Source organism: Scaptodrosophila lebanonensis, unplaced genomic scaffold (assembly GCF_003285725.1).
Source record: "Scaptodrosophila lebanonensis strain 11010-0011.00,11010-0021.00 unplaced genomic scaffold, SlebRS2 tig00000072-arrow-pilon, whole genome shotgun sequence".
NCBI classification, from domain to species: domain Eukaryota; kingdom Metazoa; phylum Arthropoda; class Insecta; order Diptera; family Drosophilidae; genus Scaptodrosophila; species Scaptodrosophila lebanonensis.
This window is the reverse complement of record NW_022060558.1, coordinates 4,297,942-4,309,800: the sequence shown is the minus strand read 5'-3', so window position 1 is coordinate 4,309,800 and position 11,859 is coordinate 4,297,942. Positions and strand designations below refer to the sequence as shown.

The 11,859-nt window shown below is 39.5% G+C and overlaps 1 protein-coding gene across 3 annotated transcripts; it reads left to right on the top strand.

The window, feature by feature from the left end:
- The first annotated feature begins 667 nt into the window (after nt 1-667).
- LOC115625239 (box A-binding factor) lies at nt 668-11,537 on the top strand. Of its 3 annotated transcripts, none has more exons than XM_030520230.1 (6): nt 668-989; nt 7,486-7,826; nt 8,919-9,819; nt 10,389-10,893; nt 10,952-11,279; nt 11,349-11,537. In XM_030520230.1, the coding sequence occupies exons 1-6, from the start codon at nt 978-980 to the stop codon at nt 11,434-11,436; spliced, it is 2,175 nt and encodes a 724-aa protein (XP_030376090.1). In that variant the 5' UTR covers nt 668-977; the 3' UTR covers nt 11,437-11,537. The 3 variants fall into 3 exon arrangements, with proteins under 3 accessions (XP_030376090.1, XP_030376089.1, XP_030376091.1); XM_030520229.1 differs by having other exon boundaries at nt 10,937-11,279; XM_030520231.1 differs by lacking the exon at nt 668-989 and adding an exon at nt 995-1,021.
- The last annotated feature ends 322 nt before the right edge of the window (nt 11,538-11,859 follow it).

The following is an 11,859-nucleotide window of genomic DNA, read 5'->3' as shown; positions in this document are numbered from 1 at the left end:
TTAGTTTTTTTTATTTGTGCGTGTATATATGTAACGGCAGATAAAGGTACAAATACCCACACACAAAGGCTGTATGTAGCTCAACACACATGCACAATTTGTATCTCACAGATAGTTATCGCTCCTACCTACCACTACCAACAAGTCCAGCTAGCAATACTGCCGCCGCCGCCGCCGCCGCCAACGTTGTTGCTGGCGCTGTTGTTTTCGCTTTTGCTGTTTGCCGTTCACGCACACAAGCGCAGGCTTATCGCCTTATCGCCTTTCATTGCAGGCGATAAGATAAAACGAACCCATACCAAGATAGCTTGTTGGAAGAGCATAGAAATAAATCATAACTTACTCTCACGCACACATATGCAAAATCAGCGTAGCTGTTCCCGCCACAACTCTCGGCCAGCCACAAAGGTGCTATGTACCTCGACCCGAAATTGTATCTGTGAGGTTGGCGGGTGCATCTGTGTGGGTTTTAATTGGGCGCTCTTCGCCGCGCTACACAACACAAGGTGCTAACAACACGGCCAATGCGCAATGCGTCGCGTCGACGTCGTTGTCGTCGTCGTCGTTGGTGTCGGTGTCGGTGTCGGAGTTTCCATCAGCCCAACCTGGTCTCGAAAATATAGCATTTATTATTAAATGCCGCGCGGGAAACAGCAAAAACGCGTTACGGATGCCAAAAAAGAAATCACATACTATTGTTAGAAAAGTTCAACAAATTCGCAACGACAGTTTCCACTCCGCGCAGGGCCAAAATTCTAACAAATTCGATCAGAGACAAAATCGTTTAAAAATTCACTAAATTTTTTGAGTGCAACTATACACGTATATGATATCTACGCGCGTCCCTCGTTTTCTGATAAACAGGTGGTTCAACCATTACCACAGCAATCTTGCGTTTGATATAATTGCGAGAACAAAACAGTGGTAAAAAAAACAACAAAACTATAATCTTGGGATACATCATTTTAGATGCAAAAATGCAGTTAAAGGTGCGTAAAAGCGATAACTAAGGGAAAATAAGGTAATTGTGCCATTCCTGCAAATAAACTTCAGAAGTAATGCAAGTAAACAGTTTCTCAGTGTATTGGAAACCGAAGGGGAATTAAATTCCTCAACTGCAGTTACATGAAAAACAGGTGGAAATGGTTGAGTGATATCCCAGTGAAAAGCTTGAAAATCAAATTTAAGTTTTTTCTCAATTGCAGTACAAACTGTTATATTTTAACACAATTTATCTATTCTCAAAAATTTGTGCGGGAAAATGATATCTCAAAATACTTGTTGAATTTTAAGTAAAGAAGATATGGGCTATAAAAATCAATTCGAAGCACTTTCTATACATATAAGTAGTCTATAATTCAAAAAGTCACAGCAGATAATTGAGAATAATAAGACCGATTAGCAAATAAATGTGTTTCTTAAAATATATTATTTAAAAATAGTTTTTGTGATTTTGTATTAAATATGTTTAGCCGACCAAATCCTTCTTAGACGGCTTACACATATCACAAGTCTGACATCTTTTAATGAGATGTGCTGCTTACACATACATATGAATACAAAATTACTATTTACATTAACTACACATATGGCAATTTGGTTAAAAAGTATTTCACTAAAATAAAAGTTGAGGAAAGCTTAACAAATGATTAATTACCTGTCACCTATTCTATTAAGAATATTTTTCCTACATACTCGTACGCGGACATTAAAAAATATTGACTCGGATGGTGCCGTCCAAGGGCATTGCAATGTCAGCCGCTAGTTGACAATACTATAGTAGTTGAGAAGGGTGAGCAGCGGCAGGGCCAGGGATCTATAAAGAAACGAGATTAGACAACTGGAATGACTCATCGGCAGCCTCGTTGCAACAATAGGGTCAGCACACACGCACACACACACAGGGAAGGAACTGCGACAGTTTTTTAAGGCCCGAAACCCATTTAAGAGTCAAGCGTGGAGAGATGGGTTATCTTTATGAGCCAAGAAGTGTATTGCAGTGGTGGCGTCAAAATTCTTTAAAAATAGGAAACATGCTCATCAATGTTAGGGGTAGCTGAGCCGTAAGAGAGAACTGGACGCACGAGCTACGAGTATTTCATTCATGAACCAAAGGTGAAATTTTAACTGAACCCTGGAGCGTCTGCAATGTAGAATTTTTGTAAATCTTATCACCTTTACTGCCGCCTGCCCGATCCTGGGGAAACCATTAACAGTGCTCGAGAAATGGTTATCGTTGCACTTTTATTTTATGAATGAAACCATTCCCAACCCCTGCGCGTGTTAGGGGTTGTTTCTTGGCCCTAATCTGCAGCAAAAGTTTAACTTGGGCCAATCGCATTACAGCTATTTAACATTTGGTCAATGGCGGCGCCGACGGCAACGGCTGCGACTGCGGCTGCTATTGATAATGAATTATATGGAGAGCGATAGTTGCAGATAGTTTTAAGTATTAGACACGCGCCGCAACTTGACGGATGATAAAAAAGGGGCAACATCGACTAGATAGAGTAATTGAGTTGTAAATGCAGCTGTCTGGGGCATCTTATCGACACATGCGCCACTTTTTACTTACCCTACAATAGGATGGGTTTTTGTTTTTGTTGTTGTTGTAACTAAACAGGTAGACAAATGTGAAATGCATTCTGAGGCTCTAATATGGCACCATAAAGTTTTTCTATCTAGTATTTATTTACCAATATTCGCAATCAAATCTAGCGAAATGTTATGAGTTTCTAATTCTCTCTTGCCGCGGCCAGTATCTATTGTTTATAGTTACAGATAGACGGAACATAAATAACGTATCTATCTGAACATTGATGACGTTTCTGTTGTTCCGTTGTTAAAGTAACCATGACCTCCCAACTAAGTGGAAGCAAGAGCCACAGCTGATTGATTGTGCTGCTCTGGATAAGATATTGTGCTGCAGTATCTTAACTTTTCGTGTAGCTTACCCCAACTTGATAACTGGATGTGACGTATGCGATTCATTATCTGAACATCACAACGGTTTTGAGGCGTCTGAGTATTTTCAGTTTCAGCAATCAAAACCCCCAAACTCATATTCTAAAAGGATATGCACATTTCTAAAAAGGATTGCCACATTCTCGCCATTTACATAAAACCTTTTAATAGGACACTTCTAAGAGTAATATAATATGATTGTAGTTTTGTCAAATCAGTATTCAAATAGACATTAATATGTTATTTTGTCCATAGCTTGACAATATTGTAAATATATAATATATTATTAAAACAAGAGCTAACAGGAGAAAATATAACGAGTAATTTCACTAAGATTATTATATAGTTTTTTTATATGTATTTAATTGTATGGCTTTTAATTTTGCTTATATATTATATTATATAGTTTATTTATATGCATTTGAATTTATAGCTTTCAATTTGTTGTGCTGGCTAATGGCAGAAAAACAATGCTTTCCAGCCACAAAAATACCAAAATTATTTAAGTGTTGGGAAACACAAGTTCGTTTAGAGTATCATAAAAGCCGTGTTAGAAACGGCGTCAGGAGCAAGCTAGATTTTTGCTTCTAAAGCCGTTTCGTTCTGTTAGATGTGAAAAATGCATTAATACTCAAATTAAATATGCATTGTTTTGATGGCCTTCGTTATTATAATGAAAGCTCTACCCCAGCCAACAATAGAGTGGGGTTGTGTCTAAATGGATCTGGACATTGCAGAGTCCTAGAAAAAATACAAAGAGAGTCTTTTCACAATTAACAATAGTTCTATTTCGATACCAAACAAGCTTGGAAATTCGTATACTAAGACCAAATATATTGTTTTAAGTATGTTTTCCAATTTATATTGACTTTTTTAATATCAGGTTGGTTGGACACACATGACTAGATTTTGTTTTATTCTGAAATGCATATAATTTTGTTATGTTCTATCGCACATTAATATTATGCTTTGAATTGTCACATCCATAAACATAAATTATATTATGTATTTATGTACCTTGACATTCACGAAGGTATTCATTGATGTTATTGAATTCTAAGAGCTGAGATTTCTTGAATTCTTAATGTTCTTAAGCCATTGAGTTAAATTGAAGAACAATTTCTTCTTGAAATAAGATAATCGCTATTTTTTGAAGTTTTGTTGTGCTTTATCGATCTCCTTTTAAGTAAAAGTAAAGACCATCTCGAAGGTCTGATTTTAAGAGAGTAAACGGTGAACGGACGTTTTCGGATTGCTTCTAAACATACGAGATTCTTAGTATTTGTAAATCTATATTTTTGATTTCTTGAGGTAAGTAATCATTATTTAGAATAATATAATCATTACTAGGCGCGGTAGTCACGGATAGGTCTCTGACTCAATTATCAATACTATACACTAGCTTTACATAATTACACAAATTATTGATGTTTATTTCAAACATCGGCTTATTATGCCAAGTGTAGGTGGATAGGTACATACTTGTACAAGTAGGTGTGTTAGTCAGGGAAGACTGACTCACTTAGGCCCACTGGACATATAAAGTGTTGTTCCGTCTGCCCATGGTGTTTTGCGTTTGAATGCATATTTTAGACCCAACCAGAAACCTGGATGAATTTGGATATTTCCTTCGGTTCTTTCCTGTTTTAGGTAGGGCCGGGCAATCGCAGATAAGGATGGTCACTATTTTCTCCCCTTCTCCATGACAGAAGTCATTGTAAGTAAGCCGAAGTCTGTCCGCTGAAAGCCCCGATCACCACCAAGTGCAGTAGTTTGTGCTTAGTTTGGAGATCTGCGTTCAGTGTTTTTTTGCCGCGGATCATTGGTATATAGATGCTTTCCTCATCCAGATGGAGAGTGACAGTGTTACCGTGTCGTTCCAGCCCGTCGGCTTTGCAATTACCTTCTAATCTGTGCCTATGACCAATTGAGAGAGACAGAGAACTGTACTGCCATCTCTGGAAGAAATGAGAACAGTTTTGCATGTTGAGCCTTCACATAAATGACACAGAGTCCGAATATTTGCAGATGTTTATTATTCATATATCCGTAGCTAGTACTGGCGTAATGGTGAGGTCGCTCCTGGATAGCGAAAATTTCGGCCTGTGACTTCCGCTTGTGTAGAAGGGAAATAACAATTTCGATTGTATTTTTTATGTTTATGTGTTATTCTTTATTTAACCCTTCGTATGTCATTTTTTCTGATTTCAATGCGGGACTAGTCGGATACTACAACTACACTCTAAATGAAATACCAAACTGAGAAATTTATCTTTATCAAAAAAAAAAGAAAAAAAAAAATGTATATTTTCTACATTAAAGTTGTTTCTGGGGGGTGAAAAAATGTTTGTAAATGAAAATGATTGATTAAAATAAAAAATTCTTTTTATTAAAGCATTACTCCACATTTATCCCATTTTTAGTTGTACTTTTTATATTGGAAAATTTAATACAGAAATCGTATAATTTGCTTGTATCCCACAAATCACAAAGAGATCATAATTTCAATTCGCTAGCTTTTTTCAGTGTAATCAAATCAATTGAGTTTAAGCGGATATGATGTTGTAGATATGCATCTTAGACATACGAAGGGTTAATATCTGTCTTGGGTTGGAGAATTATTAAATTTTATGAAAACTCGTGACTTCGATTATCATCGCAGAAGATGATTGATGACCCTGAGAACCTGCTCTGGAACGAGCTCATATTATGTGATTCCTGGTAGCTATATATCAATGTGACATCAAGTATGTAGAAAGAAACAAGAAAGGAATGCTAAAGCCGAGCAGGCTCAACTCCTAAATACCCTGTACCACGCCACAAAAAATAAATAAATTTAATTTAATTAATTAATATATTTAATTAATTAACTAAATTAAATATAAAATATTACATACATACATTTACATCAGAATCGTGTCTATGCGTGTACTTGTACATATGTATGTATGTGTGCATTGGGCCTGGTTATATGGCTATAACTTTCTTTCTGATCAACCTATCATAATGAAACTTTGTATACGGATCTATAATCACTAACTGGATGTGTCTACCAAATTAGTTTAAAATTCGAAGAATTACGGGAGTTATAGAAAATCGCGAATTGGGGGAAGTAGGGGGGTGCATCGGGAAAAATGAACAAACTCGTCCTTTCTCGGGCTCAGGAGAATCTAGATACCAAGTTTAGTTATTCTAGCTCTTATACTTTCTGAGATCCTTGCGTTCCTACAGACAGACAGACGAACAGACGGACATGGCTATATCGACTCGGCTTGTCATGCTGATCAAGAATATATGTACTTTATGGGGTCCGCCACGCCTCCTTCTGTGTGTTACATGTACACTCGCACAAAACTAATATACCAAGGGAAACAGAAACATATAACATGTATGGAAGCTTTTGGAATTGAAGACATTGACTCACTAATAACATTCATTATGTTTACTTCTGTACTTTCCAAGTTGTAGCTGTTGAGCCATAAATATACAGGATTTCCCTTTTTTTTTAAAACCAGATAGGATTCAATATTTACATATTGAATTTTATTAAATTTAAGAAATAGTTTCATTCATATCGGTCGGCCGGTTTCAAGATATAGGGAATTAATCTGAAAGAAATTCTTGGATAATATTGTAGCTGCGTAGAGCTGGAGGTGGATACGGGCTATTTATTTAAAAGCAACAGCAATCTTGAGGTATTTTTCTGAATGAATGTGAATGTGTAAGTGAACAATTTTTACAATATTGTTGAACTCGTTAAATGCGAAGTAAAGCCCAGCCGAGGCCCCGGCATGAATCATCTGGGTATTGACACAACTTTAACGGTGTCGTGCCACCCCCAACAATTCATGACTGACGCTGACTGACGTCAAGGCCCGAACAATACGTACATACTAAACCTATACCTATACTATATTCAGTCAGTCAGTCACTGACAAAACAAAATTTGATGGCTTTGCGATTTTATTTCTTATTTAACAGACGCGAAAAATACTTTTTACTTCTATTTCCGCCAACACTTGTTCGGGGACTTTGAGCCAACAGGCCGGGAAGAGAAGTTGTTGTCAGGGCATAATTTTTTTGGGGAAGTCAGACTGTTTCCTCTGCCGCCCGCACGAAAGTGCTCAAATGAAAAGTGAAAAATGTGTGCGGCAATGTTGACACAAGAACGCAGCAGAGGCACACACATGCAGAGAAAATCAAACAAAGCTCGGGCGAGAGATCCAGCCAGAGCATGGGTCTATAGTGAGCCAGAAGAGCGTCCCCATGAACGGCATTTATTTTATGATTGTAGGTGACAAATTGAATGCGCTTTGTAGTTTTGCCGACGCAGACGCAGGTTTTAACTTTGGCTTTGGCGGTTTTCTCTTGTTGGTTTTTGTGGCGGAAATAGAGGCACACTTGCAAAGTGCGGTCAAGTTCGCACTCCATGTGGCCGGAACTTGGTCCGTAGCTGTTACCAATTAGCTCGCGCTCACAAATTGTTGAACCCATTCATCAATTGCGCCTTGTCCATTGCAGATGGAAGCGCAGACCACGCAGCAGCAACAGCAGCAGCAGCAGCAGCAATTGCAATTGAGCAAACAGCCAGTATTGCTGGACAAGATTAAAAGTGAGACCAGCAATGGCGCGGATAAATTGACGCAGCAGACATCCAACGCAGGCACACTGGAGGCGCAGCAGTTGGCGCAGGACCATCAGCAACAGCAGCAGCAACAGCAGCAACAACAACAGGCCACCACACCCGTCGGAGTTCTAGTCCAGACAAGCCAAGCCAGTGCTGTGGAGGCGGATAATAAGTTGGCCCCATACATGATAGTGCAACGCCCCCAACGCCGCATCCTTACCACAGCGGGCACCCTGTAAGTACTATAATAACACGAGTATATCATTTTACATTATCGTATTTATCCTTTGGTCATTTAATATACACTCAGTTTATTCCGATTTTAAATGGTTACCACAGCTTGCCTAAGTAATATTTATATGAGGCATACAAGAATGAATGAATGCTAGAGAAAGATAAAATGTCCTTCATTCAACTTATGTGATTTGTAAACAAAAAACGCGGAACAGAGGAGATGTTGAATACAGAAATATGTAACGTCGTTTTTTTTTTTTTTTAATATTGAGTTATATTTTCGAAAGGTGTCTAATTCAAATCCATTAACACTGCCCCAATCTGAAAGAACTATTGAGGGACTAATATTTAGAGTGGCATATTAGGCTTAAAGAAAGCATGGTAAGAATGGCAAAAACAATATTCGACTTTAGAGAGTATATGTTATGTATTCTAGATTAGTGTAATGAGACGAGTCGGTGCAGATACAAGCGCATAATAGCATTAAGAAATATCATTAAGAACAAATTTCTCTTGCAATTTATCTAGCACTTTTTCAAAAATCAGGCATATTCTAAAAATATTGATTTTTTGGGTATAGGGAATTTTACGGTCGGGCTAGCTTGAACCTATGTATAATTATGTTTGGTTTTATTTCAAATGAGGTTCAAGCTGTTCATTTGCCTATAAAGACTAAAGCTATTATCGTATTCATATATAATATATTTAAAACATCCCTTGAATTTTTAAACAACATTATATATTAGTGCTTAGTTAGTTAGTTACTTAGTTAACTTTATTTGGTGCAAATGTAGAATGAAATATAGTGTTGTTTGGCAATAAAAAGTAATAATAATGCAATTGTTTCAGGAATTTAATTTCTATCCCTTAAAGTTTTTCCTTAAAATTTAAGAGCTTTCTTCTTCAACGCGATAATATTTCCTTCAAAAAAAACACAAATTGTATACAAATTTAATTGTTAAATATAGAGAATATTATATAGAAAAATATTCTTACCTAAAATATAACAGATTACCGATATATATAAAAGATTCTTTAATTCAACTTTTATGGTGAATGGTTGTGATTAAACAATTTTATTCCGTTAATAAAGCGAACTGAACGATCCACGTGAAGTGGAGCTTTCCACAACCACCAGCAGCACGAGCTCCAGCTCGGCTACAGCCGCAGACGCTCACCAGGAATATCAGCGTACACATCACTCTTCACCTGCCGCCCACTACATCCAAATGGCTCCGCGCAGTGGCGAGGAACAGCAGCAGCAACAGGTGGTGACGAGTACAGCGTCGGGTGCCTTGTTCTCCTATTCCAGTGGACAAATTATATACACGGCGGAAGACGGGGCCGCCATTAAAATAGAGACAATTGACAAAAGCGAGGTGTCCTCTGAAGCACAGCAACAACAACTGCAGCACCACCATCATCAGCAACAACAACAACAACAGCATCAGCAATGTCCCACACCCAATGGTCCCTACACGGACACCATTGTGGTTTCCAGTGAACCACTGCAGCCCCATCATCATCAGCAGCAACAAGCGGCTGCGGCAGCAGCTGCCGCTCACATAGCCTCGTCCGGCCAGAGTCTGCCGCACAACGCTCATGTGAGCCTTCGCTATGAGGATAGACGATTCACCAGCGCCAACACCGATCCCGACTCGGCCAACACAAGCCTATACTATGAGGGGCCTGTGGTGGACGCTAGTGTCCATCCGAACGAGTCTAAAACGTATGCGGACTTGGGTAACGCCTACGCCTTCCCGCCCAGCTCGACGTTTCCCACGAGCAACTCCTATTCCACGGCGTTGCAGCAGGGTACGCTTTATAGCGTGCCGGCTGCTGCTTCGTTCATTACAAAATCAGACCCGAACATGAATCCATTGCGGCAAGCTGGTTCAGGCTCCTACCAAGCCATACCCTTTCAGGATAACGGAAATCCCAGCGATCCTGCGCTGTGGACCGCAGCCGGTCCCGAATACCAGAATGTCACATTCGTAAGTATTCGAAAGCCAAAATGTAGGCCGTGCACGGTTGCCACTTAAAGTTTGCTTTTCTTACCCACAAAAAGGAGAAGATTATGAACCAGACTAAAATATTATCAATACTATATCTTTTGCCTGTCGAAAATCTTCCACAAACTTTTAATCAAACATGCAAACAATATCCAAATATTTAAACTGTCTTATATTTGTGAATACCTGTTATACTTAAAGTGGAGCTCATCAAATTTTACATAACAAGCTCATTATAGTTTGAACTAGTAACTTTTTTATTACCAGCAAGGCTATTTACATTGCTACTCATTGCATCCAACTTTTAAATCTTCTGCTCATCCCTGTGTTTCGTAATGTCTTTGAAGCCTTTGTGATCTCTTCGTCTACTGCTCATTAGAATTGTTTGATCATTTATTTACGAGCACAATCATCTTCACATATCTTGTCGACGATTGAGAGTGCGATTATTTTCACTCATTGAAGAACACATGACAGTTTTTCCGGATATTTCTGAAAAGTGGCAACCGTAAAGCCTATGCAAAACTTCTAAATGTTTCTTCTCCGTACAGTCCGGCTATCACCCCCAGGTGATCGATGAGTACGCATCCGGGAATATGACTACCGCGCATTGGCCCATGGCCGCAACTATAAGCAACTACGACGGCACCCTGACCACGGCAACAGCCATACCACCTTCACATGCTGGAATGACAGATGTGAAGTGCGAGTCCTGTAGTTCGATGTACATACGTAAAGGCTCGGACTGGTTTTGTCCCAATTGTTCAGGCTATAGTCGAGCCGCACGAATGCCACCACGCCAGGCGAAGCCAAAGACGACCGCAGCGCCAAATAATAGGCGGAATGGGATTATCTGTGCCAATTGCCAAACCAACGCGACGACCCTTTGGCGCCGAAACAACGAAGGCAACCCGGTGTGCAATGCGTGTGGGCTGTACTTCAAGTTGCACAATATGAACCGTCCGCTCTCCATGAAAAAGGAAGGCATACAGAAGAGGAAGCGCAAGCCAAAGAACAATAATGGAGTGCCTATGCATTCACGAGCCACCCTACCCAGTAAGTACCATAGATCCATAGATTCTCTATATATAAATATAAGATTTCATTTTTACAGGCATGTCCCAGGGCGTAAACTTGATGGTTAACAATAGCCCGCTCTACCCCTCCCAGGTGATATTGAGTAACAATCAGCAAACCGGTAGTCCCGAGCTCCATGACATGTCCACAACTGGTGCCGCTGCTTCTGCTGTCGCCACCGCCGGTTCCCGTGTGGTGGCCATTGCTCTGAATCCATCGGTCCCGCCCACTTCAGAAGCTACGGTGACGGGCACTCTAAACATGTCGCGTCAACACGAAAGCCATTCGCCCTACAGCCAACCAGCGCAGAGTCAATCACCGCATTTGCCGAATTCGAGCACCTTAAATCGTCAGATGTCGCAATCGTAGGTAGAAATAAAGTCTAGCAATGGACATGATTGCTCTAATAGATTACATTTTGTATTCACACACAGAGTACCTCCAATTGAAACCGGCCGTAGCTCTAATGGTGAGCTCCCTCCAAGCGTTATAACGCGTGTCGAGCGTCCATCGAATAACTAAGCTATGCCCAAAATAATCTAAACCACCAAAATTGCCAAATTATGTATTTATAAGCTTAGATATAGAACTGTATCCCAGTAAAGTCAAATTATAATCGAGAAGTGATCGGCGTTCTTTAATATGAAACAAGGCATTCCAATTTGTAACAGATCATTTTTTATGTGTATATTACAAAAGAAAAAAGCTGCCAATGTGTATCGCCAGGAGGTTCTGGAACTACGGTCTATAGGGTGTGTTGTGCTCTGTTACTTTTGTCAGGCCTATATACTGCACATATGGACATTAATCGGACTGAGTTTGTGACTCACAGTAAAAGCAATTGATATCCCTTCCTAACTTCAGACTGAACAAGAGTTTTTGTCCGATTTATTTCCTGGTGTATATTTGCAACATGTTTGTCATTGAATTCCCTCTTCCTCCCAG